At 36.9% G+C, this 24,322-nt stretch overlaps 1 protein-coding gene across 1 annotated transcript; it reads left to right on the top strand.

Moving 5' to 3' along the window:
- Positions 1–14,600: 14,600 nt before the first annotated feature.
- On the top strand, positions 14,601–15,413 carry LOC149205593 (arabinogalactan protein 41-like). The gene is made up of 2 exons (XM_089393506.1): positions 14,601–14,889; positions 15,142–15,413. Exons 1-2 carry the CDS (start codon positions 14,766–14,768, stop codon positions 15,213–15,215), a joined length of 198 nt encoding a protein of 65 aa, XP_089249632.1. The 5' UTR covers positions 14,601–14,765; the 3' UTR covers positions 15,216–15,413.
- The last annotated feature ends 8,909 nt before the right edge of the window (positions 15,414–24,322 follow it).

Below are 24,322 nucleotides of genomic sequence, written 5' to 3'. Positions count from 1 at the left end.
GAAAGTGAGCAAGTGATGAATATCTGATGAAGTGTGAGATATAGTATGCTGGCTATGGGTTTGTGATGCTTTGCTTGATTTGAACCAAGGATGCACCCATGTGGATGATGATGAACGATGGATCGAGATCTTAAGGCTTGGAATGTTTTATCATTATGTGGTTTGATCATGGATAGACTAGATCTGAATTATTGACGCATGTTTACTCTGTAAATGTTATGATCTGGGTATGATTGATGTCTGGAATAGCTACAAAGTTATAAGTTAGTATTTGCAGATCTGTACGCGGGTTCGCTTTGGTAAAAGCGTGTATACACGCTGGTTGGGTTCATCAGAGTAGCGTATACATAATGAAATATGATATCTAAATTTGCAGATGGTTCTGATGGTTGTTGCAGAGTTCTGGGTTTTGTTCTATGTTCTGGTGACTGTGTTTGATGACAGGGTTTCAGTGATTCAGTTGTTGGGTGATTCAGAGATTGATGATGTAGATGTGGTTGATGGTTGTATTGCAGTGGTGATTGATTTTGTGCCTTGATGTTATTGATGGATCCAGTATGAAAATTTATGAAACGTGGTCCCTAGAAGAAAAGAGAAGGTCGTAGCCTTCAGTAGGCCAGCGCCTACATACTAGTAAACATATCGGCTAGTACAAGAGCAAGGGGGTTGTAGCTCCCTTCCAGTAGTAGCTGGAGAACGAGAGAAGGTTGTAGCCTTCTGCAGGTGGGTGCCTGCATACTAGTATGAGACTGCACCAGTACAAGATTGCAAATAGGTTTTTCTTATCTTAAAGAAAACAATAGCAAGTGGTTTTTGTCACGCATTGGGTTTCCACCATATATCATGGTGTTCATGTGTGCTTCTTATGTGTGATGATATGTTCTGTTTTACTGCCCCTGTTTACTGTTTATATGGTTAATGAAGTTTTGATGCACTGATTAAAGATCAAAATATAATGGATTAAATGAATCATAAGTTTATTGGATATACGCTAGTTGCATTAAACACAGTTGCGTGTGCACGCGGGTTCCCTTAACTGAAGTAGCATATAAGAATCAGAGTATGAAATGAAAAAGTTTTATTGATTTGATAATACTGATTCAACCCCCCCCCCAATATTATTTCCAACAGTAGTTTGAGGTTACTTGGCTCTCTTTAGAATTTTGTTCATGCTTCTTGTTTGGAAGTTTCAACCTTCACAAGCCACATTATTGTTTTGATAGTTGATGGTGTTTACTTTTGTTTGAAGCCTTTATTTTGGTTACTAACCAACACTAATTTTAAATGGAGCATTCATGTGGTAAATGTTTGCCATCTTTATGCTTCTATAAGTAGTTCTCTTTTTCTTCAAAATTCTACCATATTCTTTAAGATTACTTGGCCATTGTCTTCAAAATCTCGGTCATACTTCTTAATTGGAACTTTCAACCTTCATGCCCTTATTTCAATGTATCTTTATGAAATCTTTTTTAGTTTTAACTTGAAAGTGTTTCAACATAAGAGATATACCCTTTTAACATCCATGTTCTTGTCCTTTGCTAATAATCATCTTTTGAACATTTACCTTTCATGGCCTTTAGCTGATACCCATTTTAAAAATTTAGTCTCTTTTTTATACTTCCCTATTTTTCATTCAAAAGAGTGTTAAAGTACATACTCATTTAAGTTTACTTAAGTTAGGTATTAAAGTTAAATTGTTTTATTCTCGAACACTTTCTTAATATATTTTCCAATCAACCATCTTTAATGTATTCCAAAAAGTATTAAATTACATATAAAATTTAAGTTTACTCAAGTTAGGTATCTCAAACACTTTCTTAATATATTTTCCAACCAACCATCTTTGATGTTGGGCTTCTCCTAATTTATCATATAAAGGAGTACTCTCCTTGTAATTACATAATTGATATACAACATACACATTTTTTATATATATAAAAGAGTACTTTCCTTATAATTACATAATTGATATACAACATATATAGTTTTTTAGTTCGACTTTTTTTATAAGTGGTTGTTGTATTGCTTTATTTATATGGAGTGTACACTTGTATGATTCTAGTTAGCTTTCCTTGTTTCCCCGTAGTTGGCATTTCAATCCTTTTTGATATTGGAATTTTGTATTTTGTTCCAAATTTCCTTTTCTACATACGTACATGTCTTAATTTACACAAACTTGGTTGCTTTTCTTTTAATCATCATTAGCATAATTTTTTTTAAGTTGGCGAATAACAATAATTTTGTGTTTTTTGTCCGTATGGGGTAGTTTAAGAGGCGATGGCCTTAAAATGAAGTCTCACCGAACGGAGATCTTGGGTTCGAGTCTTGTGCTACCCTCCCCATAACGGGATGAATAATAAACATATAAACTTGAAAATCAGAGATTCCTACCAAACTTACAAAAAAAACAATAATTTTGTGTTTTTCATGTAATTAAGCACAAAAAAATACTAGACTTCAATTTTTTTAATTTATAAAATATAAATTTTTATTTTATAACCATTAGAAAGATAATCCATTTACTTAATAGCCAAGATATACACTATTGCGCAAGAAAAAGTGTCCTAGTACACAATTTTTAAAAAATCTAACATTATGCTAAGAACACCTAAATGCTTTAGTGTGTTTGATTGTTTATGCATCATTCTAAACTAAACCAAAAAAAAAAATTTGAAATCTTTATTTTATTTTAAGTTCTCTTCGGTCATTCCAACTATAAAAGCATTGATACTCACCATCTTTATATACCAGTTCATTGTTAGTATTATTGTATTGTTGGATTTTTGAAGTTTGTACTAGTGGATTCAATTATTTTTTGAATCTTTCAAAATAGTGTCATATTTTTATTTTTACATTCATAAGTAAGTTTGTCAATATTTTTCAAAATAGTGTCATATTTTTATTTTTACATATTCATAAGTAAGTTTGTCAATATTTTTGAATGTTAATACTGTTACAATTAAAAATAAATGTATAAGTAAAAAATATATACCATACAATTTCATATTAATATATAATAATAAATATGAATAGTTATATTACATTGTTACACTAATAGTAAATATATAAGTAAAAAATATACATTTAATGATCTCAATTTTTGTGAGTGTAAAATTCACTAAAGAGTTTTGCCAATTTTTGGTGATATTAAATAAAAAAGAGAAAATATTATTTTGTGGGAGAAAAGTGGAAATTATTATTTAAATGAAGAATGACGACAAAATAATATTTTATTAGTGGAAGGTGGGGACCACCAAGGGAGATGACTAGCAATTATAAATAGAGCTTGGAGGCCTCCATTTGGTATCTTTGACATTTGCAAACAAACACTCATCTGTACACTTTGTTGTTTAGCAAGTCTACTGGTTGTTTAGCCACGAGTCTCTCACGCGGGAGATTCAACCTCTACTTCAGGGACCATCTGTGCCCGCCCTAGGGAGGCTGTTCTACAGGAGTTTTCAAGAGTTCCGGGGAAGCAACACACATCAGTAACCAATGTAGAGAGTGGAGTGCATATTTCTGGGCAACCAGGAATCACGCAAAAGGAATTTGAGACCAGCGGGGATCTCATTGCTTGTCGGGAGGTCAGGGAGATGAGGTAGCAACATTGGGCAAGCATTTTCTCTGGAGCTTTCAGCTAGCTGAGCCAACTTACCAACAATTTGCATTTTTGGGTAGAGGGACAATGCAGAGGCCACTCAGCAGAATTTCGTGGTGTTTAGGAGCAGCTGATCTGGGACAAGATTTCATCCGAGAAGTTAGGAGTTTGATAGAAGGGGTGAACCCAACATTTTGGAGGAGTTTGCAGAGGGATTTGCAGGCAATTTCCAGCAGGTCGAATTTGATAGCCATAGCTAGGGTGAGGCTCCAAGGGGGTCGAAAAACAGAAGTCAAAACTAGCTAGATTCCCTTCTAGGTTCTTTTGGGTTTTGGCCAAGGAGTTTGGGGCTAAAAGCATATAAATTTATGGGTGGTTTTAGTGCATTTTCCAACCATTCGGAATTCAATAGGGTAGTATTTTTCTAGGCAATGTAGTGCAGATTTGTGCAGCAGCTAGGCAGCCTTCAACTCAGCCATTTTACTACCTAGGTTTGGTCCTGCTTGTCCATTGAGACAAGCCTAGGTGCACCATTCCACTATCTATTGTATTTGGCTTGCGGAAATATAATAAAATGGCTCAGAAGTTCTTCATTTGCAGTTTTTTTGTGGGTGCTTGATGAATATTTTGTTTTTGTATTTTGCTGCGTAGAATATTTGTTGTTATTACTTGTATTTCCTATTTAGGATCATTACAGTACACCATACAATTTCATATTAATATATAATAATAAATACGAATAATTATATAAATTTCACATTAAAAACTTTGATTTAATTAAAAAAATGTTTGATTCCAAGTTTCTATGATCCATCTTGTCTTGAGATTTCTCTTTGGGATTAATCACATCAGTTTTTTGCTCTTCGACTTTTTGAGCCATCTAATAGTTCATCCTCTCGACAAAGATGAAAAAACCCAACCTATCAACGAGTATAAATAGCTGAGATGCATCATCTTCCAAATATAAACGTTGGAGCAAGTCAAATAAGATCAATAAAATTTAATGTTACATAAAAATATGAATGTTAAGCTTTAAAAAGTTAGCTCATTTTTCTAAATTATAAAAAGATATTTAATAAAGTTAGTTATGAAAATAAATAAAAAGCAGAACTAAACGTTATAAACTCAAAAAATAAAATAGAGAAAAAGAAAAGGATATTTGACCATTTTTTTAATATTTTCATATAATAAAAGAAATCAAAATATAATTATGAATTTATATATCGATATTTTCATTATAACATAATATAGTATAATTATATAACAAAAATCATTTTATATAAAATATCTTGTGAATAGATCATATAAATGTTTTTATGTCGGTGCCTTTCGAACTATCTATGTGGATCATGCCTTTCGAACCATTTATGTGGTTCATCATCACGATATAGGTAGGTAGCTCCCATAGAAATGAATGGGTCAAATTCAAGTTAATAAAAATAAATAATAAAATATTCAAAATGAACGTTAGAGAGAAAATAAAAATCATTAAAGTTGAACTAAAAAAAGGCATGGAAAATATAGAGTATAATTAAAAAGGAGAACATAAATAGTTTAATTAATTGTTATTATATTTTTTTTAATAAATGAATAAATAAAAATAATTTAAATAAATAGATAAATAAAAATAAAAATAGGAAAAATGAAGAGAAAGGTAAAAATTATGTCAAAAAATAAAAGAATTATTTCAAGTTAGAAAACTATGGTTAAATCATTGTAAAGAAGAAACAAAAAGTCTCAGCGATTATTCCTAAAGTGAAATCTCAAGAACAAAGATGGATCATAGAAGCTTGAAATCAAACATTTTTTTTAAAATTAAATCAAGGTTTTTAATAAAATGAAAAATAAGAATAGAGATGTGAAATTTATATAGTTATTCATATTTATTATTATATATTAATATGAAATTGTATGGTGTATATTTTTTACTTATACATTTACTTTTAGTTGTAACAATGTAGACATTAAAAATTGTTGACAAACTTACTTATATTACACACATCTTCTCACATTTGTACAATACTTATGGGTGTAAAAATGAAAATATGATACCATTTTGAAAAATTCAAAAAATAATTGAATCCACTAGTAAGGACTTTAGAAATCCAACAACATAATAATACTAACAATGAGGTGGCATACAAGGATGGTGAGTATCAATATTTGTATCAAAGGACTCGTCTCGATAGGGGCATTGCGAAAATGTTATATTTGCAGGGGCTCTATGGTTTATTCTCGCATCTTCCTTCTTCTTTCACGTGTGCCCAGCTCCTTCGTAACTTGAGTCTAGAGAGAGTGATCATGGTTGTCGGGACGGGTTAAGCTTCAGATTCAGAGTTGGAATGTTTGAAGAAATCAATGGCGAATTTGTTTTAAATGTTGATGGGCATGGTCAAACTCTCAAAATGGCGAGCTTCCTTCTCGAGAATGGATAGGAAGCTTGCCATTTTGGAGTTGGAGTTGTTCATGTGCAAGATGAAAGCTGGTGGAAACAAGTTGCTTGTAGGTGATCCTAGGTACAAGAGTGGCAACGAAGATATTGGTACAAATGTCCATACAGGGGAGGCTAATCGTGTTGCAACACGAGAAGGTTCATCTAGCAGCAAAGAGGTGACCTAGGACCGCGACACTAAAGTTTGGCCTTCCAAGCCTATTTAATTTTCATGTTTGTTTATGTATGGCAAGAATGTTAAACCTTTGGGGAAAAGCATAAGCTTTAGCTTAGTTTTTGGTCTTACCTCCAAGACTTTCGATAGTTACATATTAGATTATGTCTAAGGCTATAGAAAACTCCTCCCATATTTGTCATCCCCTTCTAGGGTTTAGGTTTTACCTTTATATTATGCTTGAAATAATCATAAACTTTCATTTTTGTTAAATGTTTTTAGGTTGTAACCTTTATATTTAAGGAATATGAACTTTTAATTAATCAAAAACAACTTTAAGTGTGATCTCAATATCAAAAGGTGGTTTCGACTTAGTGTTAGGAAAAAATCTAGTGTCCCTCATGATCATTGTTGGGGCTACCTCCAATGGAATCATGTATTGATGAGGATACGTGTTTTTAGTGGTATCTAGCCTTCATCCCAAGTTGAGATGGTTTAATGAGATGGTTGAGAAATAGATCTTATATTCTCCACACCCAAGTTTAAATCTCTTACATATAGTGTAATGATGATGACAAGCATAGCCATCCTATATCTTCTGATGCATGCATCTCGCATCCTTCCCTGCTTAATGTCGTAAAAAATACATACGATAAACCAGTACATAACAATATATCCAGTGGAATAACCATGTATAAACAGTGGATCATGTATCCAATTTGTTCAAAAATGACAACATCCAGGCATCATGAAATGATATACAATACTATACACATGACCCAATATAGGTATATACATTGTCACAAAAAAGATAAAAACCAGAAAAATCATCAAAGAAGAAACAATGTGTGTACTCCAATAAAAGTTGTTGCTATCCAGGAAAAGGGAGCACCTCGACGTCCAAAATGTTATCTCCCAATTGATTTCTATGTGCATACCATCTAAATTATCCTACAACCCCCTCTTCGACAACCGATCTGCATTTTGGTTGTAATCCTTTCCAATATGCACAATCCTAGAATCTTTGAAGGAGGCCCAAAGATTCTCGATTTTCCTGAGCCATCCGTGGAGCAATTGTTGGCTAATTTTTGCGCATCCCTTAACATGGTCAATGATAATCTTTGAGTCCCCAAATATGTGAATAGAAGGGATGTTAAGGAAATAAGAGAACCATAGAAGGCCCCAAAGAGCCATCGCTTCAGCCCTTGTGTTCATGCCACTGCAAGCACCCCAGTGTACCCAATATTCCTACACCTATGTTATAGAAATCCAAAAACCGCACCCACATCTGTTCTTTTATATCGCCCCGTCAAAAAACCAGTCGGGTACTCCATCCGAGGGCCAGGCAGTTTGTGAAAGTTCTTCTTAGGCCCAGTGCCAAGTGGTTTTCCAATAGAGTACCATCTAATAGTGCAATAAAAAACCTACATAAAACTATCCCTGGAATTTTCAAAAATGATTTTATTGCGCCATCTCTAAATCTCCCAGAAGAGAATAGGGGGGATAATCCTCCAAGAGGAATTTTGTCAACTCCACCAACGCAAACATGCAATAATGTTGTCGAACTGGTTATAGGAAAAGCCAATAGTAACAACCAATTTACTCCATACCTATGCAGTCATAAGGCAATTAAGAAAAATGTGACCGTTATTCTCCTCTGCATTTCTGCATATCACACAAATCCCCAGCCCATGCCAATACCTCTTTTGGAGATTTTCCCATGTAAGAATTTTGTTCTTCCAAACCAACCAAAGAAAAAGAATGATCTTAATAGGGATTTTTGATTTCCAGAAATTATAGAAATCGCATACCACAATGTGTTGAATCTCCTGGCGCAGAGAGTGGTATATATGTCAGTGACCACAACATCCCCCTCCTTCATCCTGCCTGTCCAGGAAATCTAATCCATGTCCCCCTCCCGAAAAATTCCTAACAGTTTCATGCCAATACTGATTTGTTCCCACTCCCGCGCCATCTGCCCGTTCAGGACTAGCTCCAGTGCACATTTCCAAATAAGACAAAGACCCCGCGACGCAGAGATGACTTGGTGCCAGAAAAACATCCCACGACTATTTATACAGTGAATAAATCCATTAGATATATGACAATCCACCCCAGTACCTAGGATATGATCTGATCCAATAATAATCCTGTGGCCCGAACCCAGTTTCCAAGCGAGATTTTGTAAGAAGAGTTTACTAGTTTTTATGAAGCTGAGCTAGATGGTCGAGCCCGATGTGATCCCAATACGCCCTTTGTGCATCCAGACAAGAAAATCATGATCCTTTTGGTCCTTATGTCTAATGATCATGCCCCAAATACCATTCCCAAATATCCCCCTCCAAAGTGATTTTAGCAGTAATGCCCAACCAAAACGCCTCAAGTTCAAAATCCCCCAACCACCCATACACTTTGGAAGAGATATTTGGTCCAGTTTAGCCAAGTGGAATTTATTTTTATTAGTACTACTAGACCAAATGAATTTGGCCATAATTCGATTGAGACGTTTAATAATAGAAAGAGGAAGATGATATAGGTGGGCCCAGTATGCACCTAATTGCATGATCATCACTTGGGTCAGTATGATACGACCCCCCAAAGATAAGCATCTGAACTCCCACCCAGATTTTTTTCTATAGAAATGATCCACAAGCCACATCCAATCATTTACCTTATAACTACATGGCTTAATATGGTATCCAAGATATTTCATGCCCCCCAACATCAATTCCGAAGCCACCCCAAAAAGTCTATGAATATATGCAATAACCTCCATATCACATATGCCATGGAAAACAATAGACTTCTGAAGATTCATGTACAGACCTGTAGCATTTGCAAATTTTGCAAAAATATGAAAAAGTGTCAACCATGCAAAGCGATTGAGCATCCCCATGATAAGCACATCATCTACAAAGAAGCTATGTGAAATTCTAATGTCACGTCCCAAGTGCAGTGCATGAAACTGACCCTCCACCACCGCATTTCTGATATGTAAACTCAGCCCATCCATAGCCAGAATGAATAAAAGTGGTGACAATGAACATCCTTGTCTGAGGCCCCTCCCAGCCTTGAAGAAATCTGAAGGATAACCATTAATTATAACAACATAATTAACATTTGTAACACAGGCCATAATCCACTCCACACATCTGGTCTGAATACCAATTTTATGAAGAACCAACCTCAGGTATCCCTAGTCAAGGAAGTCATATGCCTTCTATAAATCAACCTTCATAATAGTAGCATTCAATTTTTTAGTATGGATCGAATGCATGCATTCTTGTGCAATTGCCACAACATCGTGAATTTGTCTATTTTGAAGGAAGCTGAACTGTTCAGGGGATATGAACTTCGACAGAGTACTCTTCATCCTATTAGCAATTGTTTTGGAGATAACCTTATATATAAGGTTACAAAGCAAAATGGGCCTAAAATCATAGAAGGAGGCAGAGGGGATCCTTTTCAGAATGAGAGAAATATATGTAGAATTTATATGCGGGTGTATATATCCCTTGGTCCGTGACTCCTCCACCATGCCAAGAAGATCATGCTTAAAGATGTCGAAAAAGTGTGTAAAGTGTTCCACCATCCACCCATCTGGACCCGGGCTCTTGTCCCCCTTAAAAGATTTAAGCACCCCCAGGAGTTCCTCCTCCGAGACCGCTTTGTATAGTTCCGAGTTTTCTTCTGCATCGAACATGGAGGGATATAGTTCCACACCCCAAATTTGGTCCTCAGCATAGACCACTTCCCTATGACTGTAGGCCTTCTAAAAATGTATAATTGCGGCTCTGCAAATGTCCTGTTGCGACTGAGCCCGATTCCCATCAACATCAGTAATCTCCCATATGGAGTTGATTTTTCTCCTATGATTGGCAAATCTGTGATTTTTTTGTATTTTTGTCCCCTTCCCGAATCCAAATGGCCCTACTCTTTAGGCACTAGGTAGATTCTTTAATAAGGAGAATATGCTTCTTTTTTAGTTCCAGTTCATGTATACGATTTCTGATAGCAACTGGGAGACAGTGCGCAATCATATGAGGGTGGAGGTCATCCAGTTCCTTCAAAATATCATGAAATTCTTTATTCATTTGACATCACTTTTTCTTCTCCCATGCTTTTACCTCCACCCAAAGAGCCCCAAGCATATCCAGGATATGATTCATGGGGGAAATGTCCCGAACCCCAACTCGGTTCCAGAATTCGCGCACAAGAATGTTGAAATCTGGGTCTTCCAACCACACCCAATTGAACTTGAAAGGCATCACACATCTAAGGCCCCCCCTCCTCCAATGTAGGATAATGGGCCTATGGTCAAAGATATAATTGTTTACCACCTCAGATTGGACATTCCCGAGCCTCTCCACAACCTGCTCATGCAAGAGGAAACGATCCAACCTCTTCGCAACATATCCCTCCCCTGATCTTCTGTTGTCCCAAGTTGGAACAATCTTATAAGGACATATATCAACAAAATTATCATCCATAATAGCATCTCTGATCTGATCTACCATAGTGTCAACCTTTTTGGACCGCCCCCACACCTCGTCTAGACGAATCGTGCAATTAAGATCCCCTGCAATGATAAGTGATACCAGCCCCAGAATCTCTGACGCAATCAAGTTATCCCAGAAAACAACCTGATCTCTATATGGGGCATACACATTTAAAATATGAATTTGTCCCTTAAATCCTCTGATATGGCCAGCAAGAAGGATGCCAACAAAACATGAAAATGCCCTAACATTGACCCATCGAGGGTCCCAAAGAGTCACCAGTCCCCCGAAGAGACCAATAGCGCTAGTGGTAGCCATATGCCAATCAGGAAGCATCTTCCTGAAATAATTTATCACTTGTGGTACCGAGTGCATGGTTTCTTGTAAAAGGATGATATATGGGCGAAAAGAAAGAAAAAGTTCCTTGAGCGCCAGATATTTAGGAGCAATCCCCAGACCCCAGATATTAAGTGAAAGAATGAACTGAAGGGGAGAAGTCGAGCTCGCCCTCGGAAGTTTCTACTGTCACGGTTATCTTTTCGTCAGAGGTGATATTTCCCGTCGAGGAGGCGTTGATGAGCCAGGTGGCTTGTGTATAGTGAGAGTACGAAGATCCAGGGTCTTCTTCTGAAGGAGGAAGTCAAGATCACTATCGACATAGTTGGTATGGGAAACTAAGGGAGAGATAGGTGACATAAGACAAGTCCTAGACCCCGGGGAAGGATGTGAGACACGTGAAGGTGACGGCATGGGAACATACATAATATGTGAGGATGAGGGCACGTCATATGACGTAGGAAGGGGAGTTGTAAAATTCAGGGAAGGTGGGTCAACATGGGGAAAGATAATTTTATCCAACGTGGGTGGTGAGGTATCCTCAGTCAATGGAACATTGGACCCATCAGAAGACCAAGGGGATGAGGGAACAGTAATAAGAGAAGAACCATATAATTTTGAAGAGTGATGAACAAAGGGATGTACAGAATGAGAGACAGTCAGAATACCTCATGACCTCCTTGTATCTTGCCTATGATGAGGCGCCCCATCTTTGTTGTTGAGAACAACACTGCTAGCATTAGCCTTCTCCAATGCTCTGAAACAATGCCACCCATGAGCCTTACGCCTACCACCTAGATGACAAGGACACTGAGCCAAAAGGTGTTCGGTATGGTGGCAATTTAGACACCAAAAAGGAACCCCCCAAAAATCCAGTCGCTGGGACAGATGAGTGTCCCCCCAATGCAATTCGATATGGTCTAGAAATCTGTCTCTATACTCCTTCTTGATCAGAATCCAAGCAACTCGTTTATCCTGTGCACCCAAACATCGCGGGTTGACATATACGAACTTCCCAATAGCATTTCCAATGTCCATGAGAACTTGCCTAGTCCAAAATTCTATAGGCAATCCAGGAAATTTAACCCAAATTAATTTGTTTTGAGGTGTTTCCTTCAGAGGATTGAAACCAATATACCAAGAATGCAATGCCAAAAAACTCCTCCCTTTTATCCAAGGAATGGCCTTAATTTTCATTAAGTCATCCTGGCTGAGAAAATGGAAACTGTACCAGCCACTTAACAGTCTCACCACCATAGGCATGTACCCCAGTAGAGTCTTCCATTTAGTGTCAACCCAAATCCTCATTTCAGCTTCACTCAAATCAGCGAAGTGCCACTTACCCACGAGGGCCCTCTTATGAAGGCTGGTAACGCAGTGAATCAACACATAATGTACAAAAATTAGAGCAGGCGTCGTGGTGGTAATCTTGATGGATTGTTGTTGACGTCGGGATTGCCGTCCATTTTCCATGTGATCTACCCCATGCAGATCAGGAGCCGCATGCACACCACCTGGCATGTGCATCGAGTCTTGTAACGAGCACCAAGTGTCCAGAACATTTGGGCCCCCACTCCGTTTGATTCAACATCCATGGTGGCACGAATGAAAGCCTCCTGTGCTGATGTGTCCGACTCCAACAAATCCATAATCCCAGTATGGAAGAGTGTCAATTGAAACATGGAGTAAGGGAATCTAAAGCAACGACAGGCATAAAAGAATGTTAGGGTGGCAACTCGAAATTTATGGAGATACCCCTAGGGAATCACTGCCAAATATCTAGGGAACAGAAGAGCACAAACCACGAAGAAATAGGACATGCGGAGTATAACACCCACATTTCGCCAAATGAAAGGTACCGCCGTTGGTTCTTAGTCCAAAATGGGAAAGTACCGACAGAAAGGAAAAATAATATAGGTAATCCCGATCAGGAGCGTGTGTATGAGGATCCGAATCCACATGGACAAAAAAAAGATGTCAGAGATAATAATGAGATGTAGACTTAAGTCTTCTCATAGAGAGATATCAGATCGCCACCACCTGAAATTTCGAAAATTGCCAGAAAAAGTGACTCCCCAACACTGGAAAATTCGAACCGCCCCAGTGCAGGTTCCAAAACAGAGCACGACAGAGAGCAATAATAGCCACACAAAGCCAATGAGGATGTGGAGAATCTATATGCCTTCACAACAACAACCCATGTAGGTCCACCACCGATTGCAAATCCGAAATCCAAAAGTCTTGCAAGGTCGTGAAATGATAAAAGAGTTTACCCACCGATGCCAGAGAGGGAGAAAACTATTTGGACGCAGGCAAGATCCCTCCCCCAAGGAAAAATGGGGACAAATAAGATTAAGAATCTCAGTCCAAATAGGCATTTGGACGCCTAGTAGGGGATAGGATGTGGGTCTTAAGAATGCATAAAAGGATGTATATCACAATACAAATAATCATAAGGATATGCAAGATTTCTGATTGGAGGAAACTGAAAAAAACATTTAGGTGCAGAGTGGACATTCTATATGCAACCTAGGAATAAAACAGTGTCATCCAAACATCCAAGGAAGTGTAACAGTGCAGATAGGCCAAATAAACCCCAAACATGAGTCATGAATCCCTACCCAGCAAGTGGAAAAAGGAAGACATAGACAACACGAGGATGGAACAGGAACAAAACAAAGTCGTCACCCTAGGAAGAAGACCCTAGGAAAAGTAAAGCACCCCAGCTAGTAGCCAAAACCAAAGAGACTTAGATAACACAGGAGGAAACAAATGGATACCGAGAACACTGGTTATGCCAGCATAAACCAAAAAAACTGAGTAAGAATCCGAATAAGTGCGAATTATTTGTAACGAACCTATAAACTAAAACCTGCAATTCTTTACACAGCTTCTCCCAAAACTATGACTTCTTATAACAAAGTTAAAAAAATAAACACCTCTTTAATTAACACCCCACTTATAAATATGTGTCCACCTTTGTTAATCCAAATTATATATATAAAACTCACAATTACAATTTAAGAAAAAAATCACATATTAAAAATAATAATAATAAATACATAAATAAATATAATATTTTTATCATATAATCGTTAACAATTAATTAAATAATAATTTTACCTATAAAATCATTCCTTCCGTCAAAATTTAATAAATACTTATTAAATTAGAAATTAGAATTAAAATTAAAATAAAGTGGAAATTTGTTTACGCGGGACCCAACCTTTAAGTCGGAGTTGAAGAGGAAGTAAACACGTTATATTTCCCTTTGCTTTCCAGCTACAACCATGAACGAACCTTCGCTCCGGGTGATTTTACCCCGTGATTCAAGAAAGGAGTGATATGGTCGTTAGAGGGCTGTTATGCTAATATTAGTCTCGCCCACCCATGACATGGAAAGGTTTCTACCCGTATTTTTCTCGGTCAAGTCAGTCTCAACACGGAAGAAAGTTCGTGTGGGTCCCTGCGGACCTTTTTTCTCGTGGCCTCCTTCCACGCTTACTCCATTTTCTTTCTTCCTTTTTTTGACTCGTCTCCGTCTTCTTCCTATTTAGGCCCTGCCATTTCTCATTTGTGTCCCAAGCATAGCTCTTCCTCTTGCTCATCCTTCTGTGCTCATTGGGGATTCCTTTAATTATATTCTTCTTGTCAATTCCACGGCGATAACAGCAGCTGTTCAAGTAGTTCATTGCATTCACTGTAACCTCAGATCTGTAGGAGAAGATGGAGGGTACAGCTTTAGCACGTTTGACTGCAGTTATTTTCACTTTGATTTTCATGGCCGTCGCCATAGTTGGAGGGCAGGCTCAAGATATCTCGGCGCCTGCTCCAGCTCCCTTCAGCAACGGTAAGTGGAAAACACCCATGCTTTTTTTGGTGAATATTAGGTGTCCATAGTTCTGTGTTCTGCTTGGGATTGTACCGCGAGATTTGTGAGATGAAATCTCCCTACCTAACCATTAAACCTGGGCGGCAAGACTAAATGTCCCACTTAGTTTATCATCACTTGTTCGGATTGATATTATTTATTATTTTCTTTCTGCAAATCGCATACCTACTTGTTTTGATTGATTAATGTTGATCTGTTGTTGTTATGCAGGAATAGCGATCGATCAAGGAATTGCTTACGTTCTCATGTTCGCTGCATTGCTGCTCACTTATTTTCTCCATTGATTCTCATCATTTTGATTGAGGGATAGTGGATCTAATAGCCTACCTCTGGCTTCCACGATGATAATTTTTCATCTAATCGATTCGCAGGCTCCATTTTAGTGCCCGCTTGTATAACATTTTTGTGTATTCTGGTTTGCAGTCAATTCATTACATTGATTTCATCATAATTCTATACTCCCAGCGGGAGATTTGTGTTTTCTCTCCTTTCTGAAGGCAGAGCATATAATCCATCAAAAGGGGGCCAATTTGGGTAATTAAGGTATTAGCCTTTCTACCCATCCCCAATTGAGCAAGCAACAAATCCATCGCCACAGAAAAAGCATTTCCGTCGTTTTTGACGGTTAAATGAAATGAGATATTTACTGAAACAATAAATGTTCAACCTCTTTTTCAAAACACCTGTAAGTGGAAAATCAACTTTTTCTCTCAAATTAATTTCAAATATTTTAATTTGTAGCATTATGATTATAGTTAAATTAATTAAGAATAATTTTTAATTAATCATTTAATTAAAAATATTTGTTCGGTAAAAATATTCATAAAGTGGTTGTTTGATGCAGGTATTATATGAATGTTAATAGGCTATTGCAATTATGGATTTTTGTATATTTAAAAAATCTAAATTATTGTTATTATATTTGAAGATTTTACAGTTAAAATCTATTCATCAATAACTTAATATACTTCCAACTATGCATTTTCAATGCTGGGCTCTTCCGAGTTTATTATGTATGTGGGTACTCTCCATATGTAATATACAACATATTTTTTTGTTTGTTTGTTATTTCAGCTTTATCTGTATGGGATTTATGATCGTGTATGATTCTAGTTACCTTGCTTTGTTTTGCTACATGGTATGAGAGCTTGGGACATCGAGGTTTCTCCATTGCTTTGGATTTTTTTTAATTGATTGGCCCTCGACTCCCTTACTTTGGCCTTTGCTAGCGTTATTGTGTTCTTGGCACTTTTGTAGATGGGCAGTGTCACGTTACCACGACCATTACTTTAATGCGGTGTAGAGGCTCCAACTTTGGGGTTGTTCCCTACTTTTTCACCCACTTTTTAGCTTACGGTTCGTATCTCCTTGCAATGGGCATCACACACCACAATCTTTCTCTTAATCGTTATGCCCTCTCTTGCAAATCAAGCTGTTTAACTCTTGTGTTCTAAAAATGGCATTTGTGATAGCAATGGCTTCGCTCTGTATTTTTTGTGTAGAAAAAATTCCTTTTCAAAATTTACATCAATTAGGAAGCTCCAATTTCCAAGATTTACAACATTAAGTGAAGGAGGCTCTAACTCCTTAGTATATATGCTCTAATCTGAAGGACGCTCCAATGCCCTAATTTACCAACTCGAACTAGAAGGACGTTTCAACACCCTGGTTTACTAGCTCCAACTGGGAGGACCCTCCAATGCCCTCATTTTATCAATTATCACTGAAAGGATTCTCCAAAATCCTGCACATGCTCCAACCTGCCCTAGCACTACCCTCCCGCCCCGAAATGTTCTCAAGCTCCAACCTAAAGGAGACTCCACTCTCCTACCTTGCACCACTGTGCCATCCTATTCAACAAGTGAACCACATTTCACAATTTCTAAATTGGATCCACCTGTCTCTTCTCTGCTCAATCAAAGTAAACAAATAATCTTACTGCAACATAAATCTTCTTACTCTCAATCCTCTAGAAACATTAACAACATCAACAAACCCTAACATCATGATCTCATCATCCATATGACAAACTCTGTTATCCTCAACACATCAACCACACCAACCTCTAAATATCAACAACAAACCCTATCTCAATGTGCCTCTATCAAACCTTGAAGATGCCTTGAATATAAGAATAGATTTGAGGATGTTTATCTCTATCAAACCTTGAAGATGCCTTGAATATAAGTAGAGATTTGAGGATGTTTATCTGCAACACTGATTAGACCTCTGCTGATTTTCTTTTACTGCACTTATCCTTTGTTACGGGTCTTAGGGCTTTATAGTTTCATTGAAGGTTGTAACTTCAAACAAAAAAGAACTGCTTCTTTGGTATAATTCCCAGTACAATGCCAATCTTTACCTCTGCTGCTCGGCTTGAAGATGTAGCAACACTGACTTGAAGAGAATTGCAGAATATGAATGCCACTTTAGAAATACAATTGCAGGTCTTTTGAAAACCCTATGCAGTCCTTCACAAGCAAATACAATGATGTCCCAAAGATATTATCCACATTAAATCAAATATAGTTTCAGGAATGTATAGTCTTTAACTTAAGTTCTTTGCTTAGGACGCAAATCTGCCTTTGAAAAATCAACATGCTAACAAGCAATGAAGCTCCAATGAAGGACTAATAAGCCAACGATTCTCCTTTCAAGAACATAGATTAGGGCTTGCAGTAGTGTCAAAACCCCAGAGATTTCACCATAAAAATATGTCACTGAATGATCGTTGTTAAGAGATGGATCCAAGGGTATCAATGTACCACAGTTTATACTACTAAAGGAATCTTCGGAGGGCCTGAATGCAACATATGGACGTATGCCCTTATAAAATTCCAGGTTTACCACACAAGTAGATCAACAACTCTAACCAAAATACTGAGTCAAGATTTCCATTTAATGCCTGGAGAATGTCACTATAAACCTGATCAAGCGAGATAGTGAAATCACACCTCAGAGGAGCTCGGATGGATGTCTTGAAGACGCGTCTGCTACTTGCATGAGGGCTCAGATTACATTGTCTTTGCTCAGTCAAAACCTTCCAACAGTACGCAAGGGTTCCGCTCCAGTTGTACAGTGAACACTTCGAAAAGCATGTAATAACCAAGTCCATGACTGATCTAATATGTCAAGGTAGATTTGTAGGAAAAATTGATCCAAGCACCGCCCTTCCACAGGGCCAAAAATCCTGCACAATTAACCTTAGGTTTATGTATGAATGTGCACTCAAAATATTTTAGGTGAATCCAGAAGGGTCTCAAGAAAACGTCACAGATCTGCCATGTATAACCTCAGAGAACATGCTTTAGATTGACGGCTAATTAACCCATGAAGGTGGCTGAGAAGGCTTCAGGTAGGCATCATTTTTGCTCAAAAATTTCCCTGCCACAGGGCCGAAACCTCTCCACAGGAAGCCTCAGGTCTGCGTCAAAGAAGGGGTCTCAAAATATCACAGGTTTTTCACCTGAATTAACCTTGATTGGGCTCAGAAATTTCCAAACCACAGGGACGATCCTTTTCGTCATACTTTGGTATGCAAGTGCCCCAAAACATATAATTCAAATCAGTCCTGAGGAGGACGAATGACCTCAGTGGTCCAGCGAATCCCTCACCCCAAAGAAACAACAAAAAAATGTTCCACAATTAACCTCAGAGATGAGGTCGAGTAGCCTCATTCAGCCCTGTGCTTCCAGCGAATGTCCTTGACCAGAAAACAGCGAAGAAGTGCCAACACCAACTAAAAATTTCATGCCAACCGAAAGATGCTTCGTTTCACCATAGGCCCGAATTTAGTCTCTCAAAAATTCGCACAAGAATAGCGTGAATAGCGTGAGAGATGAGTCTTGGGAGGAAAAATGTCTTCGTCGAGGGGAAACGTTTATTTTAGGGTCGAGAATGATGAGGCTTATTCTACAGTCCAGTCTAGTATGATGTGTAATGTTGTCTCTGATTATCAAAGTTGAAATTTTGCTCATTTTGATTAAAATAAAAAAATTTAAAAATCTAAAAATAAAATAAAAAATTAAATAACTATACAAAACATTTAAATAATGTCAACTCATAAAAAAATTGCATGTGAAGAAATTGGATCCCTCGCGCCTCATGTTAGATCCGTATTTAAGATGGATCTATGTTGGTATTTATGATGTTGAGGTGCCTTCAATTTCAAATTGTCATTTTTGGAGCCAATAGTTAACACCCTTTTGGAAGCCGATGTGTCTTGGAGGCCAAATTTAATTAAGATTCACAAACTAATTTAGAATGACTTCTTTTTACCATCATTGAAGCAAGTAGAATCAATTTAAGAAGACGTCACATATAAGTCAATCAAAGAAAAACTTGCCGCTTCATCTAGCTTTTGGGGACTTTGACCACATGAGGGGGCACCAACTTTGATTGGGCATATCTCTCAAATCACGAGGAGCCTTGAGACGAGCCACATACCGTTGGAATTGTCATGACGAGGACCATCATCTTATGATAGTTTCACATGCAATTTCATTAATCTGCTTAGCCAAAAACTTCATCAAATGTGAGGTACATTGTAGGGGTTGGCTACCTTTTGGGACTTCTTGTTCACGAAATCTTCCAACTGATGCAATCTATGACATATATTAAGAGCGTTCAAAGACCAATGTTGGCATCAATGACAACATCATTCAAAAATATCCCCTTTTGTCATTGATGGCAACACACATACTCCCTTGCAATTTATGCTCCCCCTGACTCCATGCCTCTGATATTCCTTTCTTGATTTCTCTACCCCTTTGACACCAATGGCAAAGGGTTACTACCCCTGATGAAGTCTCTTCCTCTACAAAATGTCTGTCTACCTTCGACTACTTTTCTCCCCTTTACTTGCTATGCCTTACATGGGTTGCGTACGAGTCCTTCTGCAATTATGTCCATGACTTTACCTATCAAAATTGCTACTCCACTGAAACTACCCATAATGTTGAATGTTGTTATGACGACACTTGCATATACCAACCGGTCAAAGGATAAATCTTCAAATGCGCACCTATTGCTACATAGTCTCCCCCTCTTCAAAATTTATAGGATAGGGATTCGTTAAGATCGATCGCTTAAATTGATACATGAACATGTGTTTCTTTAGGATCATCGTCCTGGTCTCAATCTCTTCTCCACCTGTAGATTCATCATGGTCTTGTGTCTTTTCAATTCTGGAAAGCATGGTCTCTGAGCTTTCTTCATTTACATGTTCTTCTTGTTCTTGTTTTCTTCTCCAAGCATTCTTGTTCCTTAAATTGGTGTTTTCTCTCATGGAAGACTTCATCATGCTTCTACAGTCACAAGCCATATGTCCATAGTTGTGGCATTTGAAGCATTCTACATGATACCTGAATGATGGTGCAACTGGGTATTTTCCTTTTGCTCTTGCGAACTTGCTTCTAGAGTTTTGATAATGACTTTGATAGTCATTATTGTCATAAGATCTGTGATCCCTAACCATGTTCCCAAAGTTACTACACGAATAACAATAACCAAGATATATGATAGAGTACCTGGAAGGGGGCAATCTTCTTGGTGGTGCAACTCTTTTATAAGCTTCATCTTGTTGGTTCCACTCTCTCTGATTCTCTTTTGAGGGTGTGCAATCTTCCCTTTCGATGGAACCCTTGATGACACTTCCACAACTTTTTTGCTTTGCTTCTTTTCCTGTTGTCATGGAGCTTGAGCCCTTCTCAACATGAGATGGTTTGTAGCCTAGTACAGATTTATCATCACATGGTCTTTGACTACTAATGATCTCATCTAATACTTTGGAGTTGTTTGCAAAGTTCTGCTGGAAATTTCTTTTCTACACTTCCTTTCGCAGAGAGACTATCTCTACTTCCAAACCCTCCTTTGACTTTTTGTTATCTTCCAACTCCTTCTTGAGCGATTCTTCGATTTTCTTTGCCTCTTCCAACTGCACTTTGAGACCAATGATAATATTTTATGACTCTTCCATCTTTTTGTTGAGACCTTTAGCGTGCTTCTTTAGTTTACTTAATTTGGCTTCCAATGTCTTGACATTTCTTCTTTCCACCTTAAGGTATTTTAGGGCGCTGATAAGTTCTCTTTCAAGATCAACCTCACCTTCTTATTCTTCATCTTCTTCTTGTGCTTCAGGAGATTCTTTCCAATGATCCTATGACATGAATAATACCCTTCCTGTGTCAATTTCACTGTGGCTATCGCTCTCTTCTTTAGATGAAGAGCTATCTTCCTTTGAGTATAAAATTTTCTTGAAGCTTTTCTTTTTACCTTGCTTCTTGTGTCTTCTTTGATTCTTCTTCACTTTCCTAGGAGTTTCTTCTTCTTCAATATCTGAAATTTTTGCGTAAGGGCATTTTGAAGCAAAATGACCAATTTCATCATAATTGAAACACTTCAAGGGAAGCTTACCTTTGTATTTTTTTGGTTCTTCTTTTCATTTTCCTCACAAAATTTGCAATCTCTCCATTTGAAACTTCACTACAGATGCCACTGGGGCTTGGATTAGATTGTTGCTTGTTTTTCCCCGCCTTCTTGGATGCCATAAAATTTGCTTCATTTTTGGATGGGTTCTCTCGCTCTATTCTCATTTCGTAGGTTGTAAGTATTCCATGCAACTCATCCATGCTGACATTTTCTAAGTATGGTCTTTCTTCTAACAATGATATTTTAGCATTAAATCTCATCGGAAGTGATCTTAATATTTTTCGGAAAAATTACCTTGTTTTCCATTGGTTCTCCAATCCTTGTATGGAGTTTACTAATTCATCAACCTGTAGAAATAAGCTACAATATTTTTATCTTCATTCATTTTCAACTACTCAAATTTTCCTTAGAAGCTCTGAAGCTTGGCCTCCTTGACCTTCTTGTCCCCTTCATATATATTTTGGAGCTTGTCCCAAACATCTTTCATTGATTTGCAATGCATTACATATATTGGCTATGTTAAACCATTCAAAATAACACTCATAGCATTAGAATTATTGTCATAAAACTTCTTAACTACATCATCTGTTGGAGGAGTAGAGGGTTTTGTATATCCAGTCATTATAGAGTGCCAAACATCATATCCTAGTGCTTGGACATATGATTTCATCCTTCCACTCCAAAGCACATAGGTTTTTTCATTAAATATTGGAACTTTGATCTTTGTGCACTCCATGATCTCACTTCTAGTAGTTAGACTGCTAGTGAAGGAACCTGCTTTGATACCAATTGTTGGAAATACAGAGAGGGGAGGGGGGTGAATTGGTATTTCCTTTCAATCAGTTAATTTTTTAACTTCACAAAGCATTAATAACCATTAACATCAGATCGAAAACATAAATCAATACCATTCAACAATTCACAATATCAGAGATAGTAAATGCAATATTTTTAGGTGGAAACACTTTCGAGGGAAAAAACACCCAACGCTTCTTAATATAGGTCTTCAAAATTTACATCAATTAGGAAGCTCCAACTTCCAAGATTTATAGCATCAACTAAAGGAGGATCCAACCCCCTGGTTTACAGGATCCAACTTGAAGGATGCTACAACACCCTAATTTACCAGCTCCAACTGGAAGGACGTTCCAACCCCTGGTTTACCAACTCCAACTGGAAGGATGCTCCAATGCCATACTTTTATCAGCTATGACTAAAAGGATGCTCCAACACCCTTCACTGGCTCCAACCTGCCTTAGCACCACTGTTTTGCCCAGACGTGTTCTCAAGCTCCAACCTGAAGAAGACTCCACTCTCCTACCTTGCACCACTCTGTTGTCGTATTCATCAAGCGGACCATGTTTCAAAATTTTCAAATTGGATCCACTTGTCTCTTCTCTGCTAAATCAAAGTAAACAAATAATCTTACTGCAACATAAGTGTTCTCACTATCAGTTCTCTAACAACATTAGCAGCATCAACAAACCCCAACATCATGATCTTATAATCCATATGGCAAACTCTATCATCCTTAACACATCAACCACTCCAACCTTTGAATACCAACAACAAACCCTATCTCAATGTATGTCTATCAAACCTTGAAGATGCCTTGAATCTAAGAATATGTTTGAGGATGTTTATCTACAACACTGATTAGACCTCTGCTGGTTTTCTTTTACTATGTTTGACCTTTGTTACAGGTATTACGGTTTTATAGTTTCATTGAAGCCTGTAACTTCAAACAAAATAGAATTGTTTCTGAGGTATAATTCTCAGTACAAAACCATACAATGCCAATCTTTACCTATGTTTCTCACAACTTGACTTTTGGCTTGAATATGTAACAACACTCACTTGAAGATAATTGCAGACTATGAATTCTACTTAAAAAATACAAATGTAGATTTTTTTTAAACCCTAGATGATCCTTCCACAAGAAAATATGATGTCCCAAAGATATTCTACACATATTAAATCAGAGATGGTTTCAAGAATGTATATTCTTTAACTTAAGTTCTTTGCTTAGGACACAAATCTTCGTTTGAAAAAAAAAAAGCAGGCTAACAAGCAATGAAGCTCCAATGAAGGACTAATAAGCCATCAACTCCAACTTCAAATGACCTATGAAAACAAACTTCAGAAACATAACTATCTAATCAAACCACAGGAGGAGAACTGAATACTTATCTCAAATCTGATGAGTTTAGGAGTCACCAATTTCTCCTTTAAAGCACACATATTAGGGATTACAATATTGTCATTGATCAACTGTGAAGAGAGAGATCCAAGGTTTTAATTGTAACACAATTTATACTACTGAAGGAATCCTCAAAAGCCTTGAATGAAACATATGGATGCATGCCCTTATAACATTCTAGATTTACAACACAAGAATATCAACAAGTCCTACCAAAATGTTGAGTCAAGCTTTCCCTTTAATTTTTTTATGCTAATGGAAAAACCTGTGAGCAATTTATGAAACCAACGTTTCGGACTAGCTAGGTGAGTCCATCATCAGGGCAATGAGATCTGTATTTTGAGAAGAGAGAGATGAGAGAATTATGAAGCTATTAATAGATGAATAGAAAGATATCTGCTAGCTTATAATGTCGGCCGGATTGATTTACACTTATTAATTAATTAATTTATAGATTTTTTATTTATTTATTATTATTATTTATTTATTTTGTTTTGATTGGTTTATTTATTTTATTATTATTATTATTTATTTATTTATTTTTATATTTTTATATATATTTTTTAATTAATTAATTTATTATTATAATTATTATTTATATCCCCTTTTTTTTATTTCTTTATTTATTTATTTTTTCTTTTTCCTTCTTCTCTTTAATACAATTAAATCATTATTCTTATTATTAGTTATTTATTAGTTATTTTATTATTGTTATACATATTATTATTGCTAATAATATCATCCTTATTATTATTATTATTA

The sequence above is a fragment of the Pinus tabuliformis genome, chromosome 1_2 (genome assembly GCF_031772625.1).
Source record: "Pinus tabuliformis cultivar Carrire ecotype Pingquan chromosome 1_2, CPIR1, whole genome shotgun sequence".
Taxonomy (NCBI): domain Eukaryota; kingdom Viridiplantae; phylum Streptophyta; class Pinopsida; order Pinales; family Pinaceae; genus Pinus; species Pinus tabuliformis.
The sequence above is the reverse complement of the archived record's forward strand: the minus strand, read 5'-3'. Positions and strand labels throughout refer to the sequence as shown.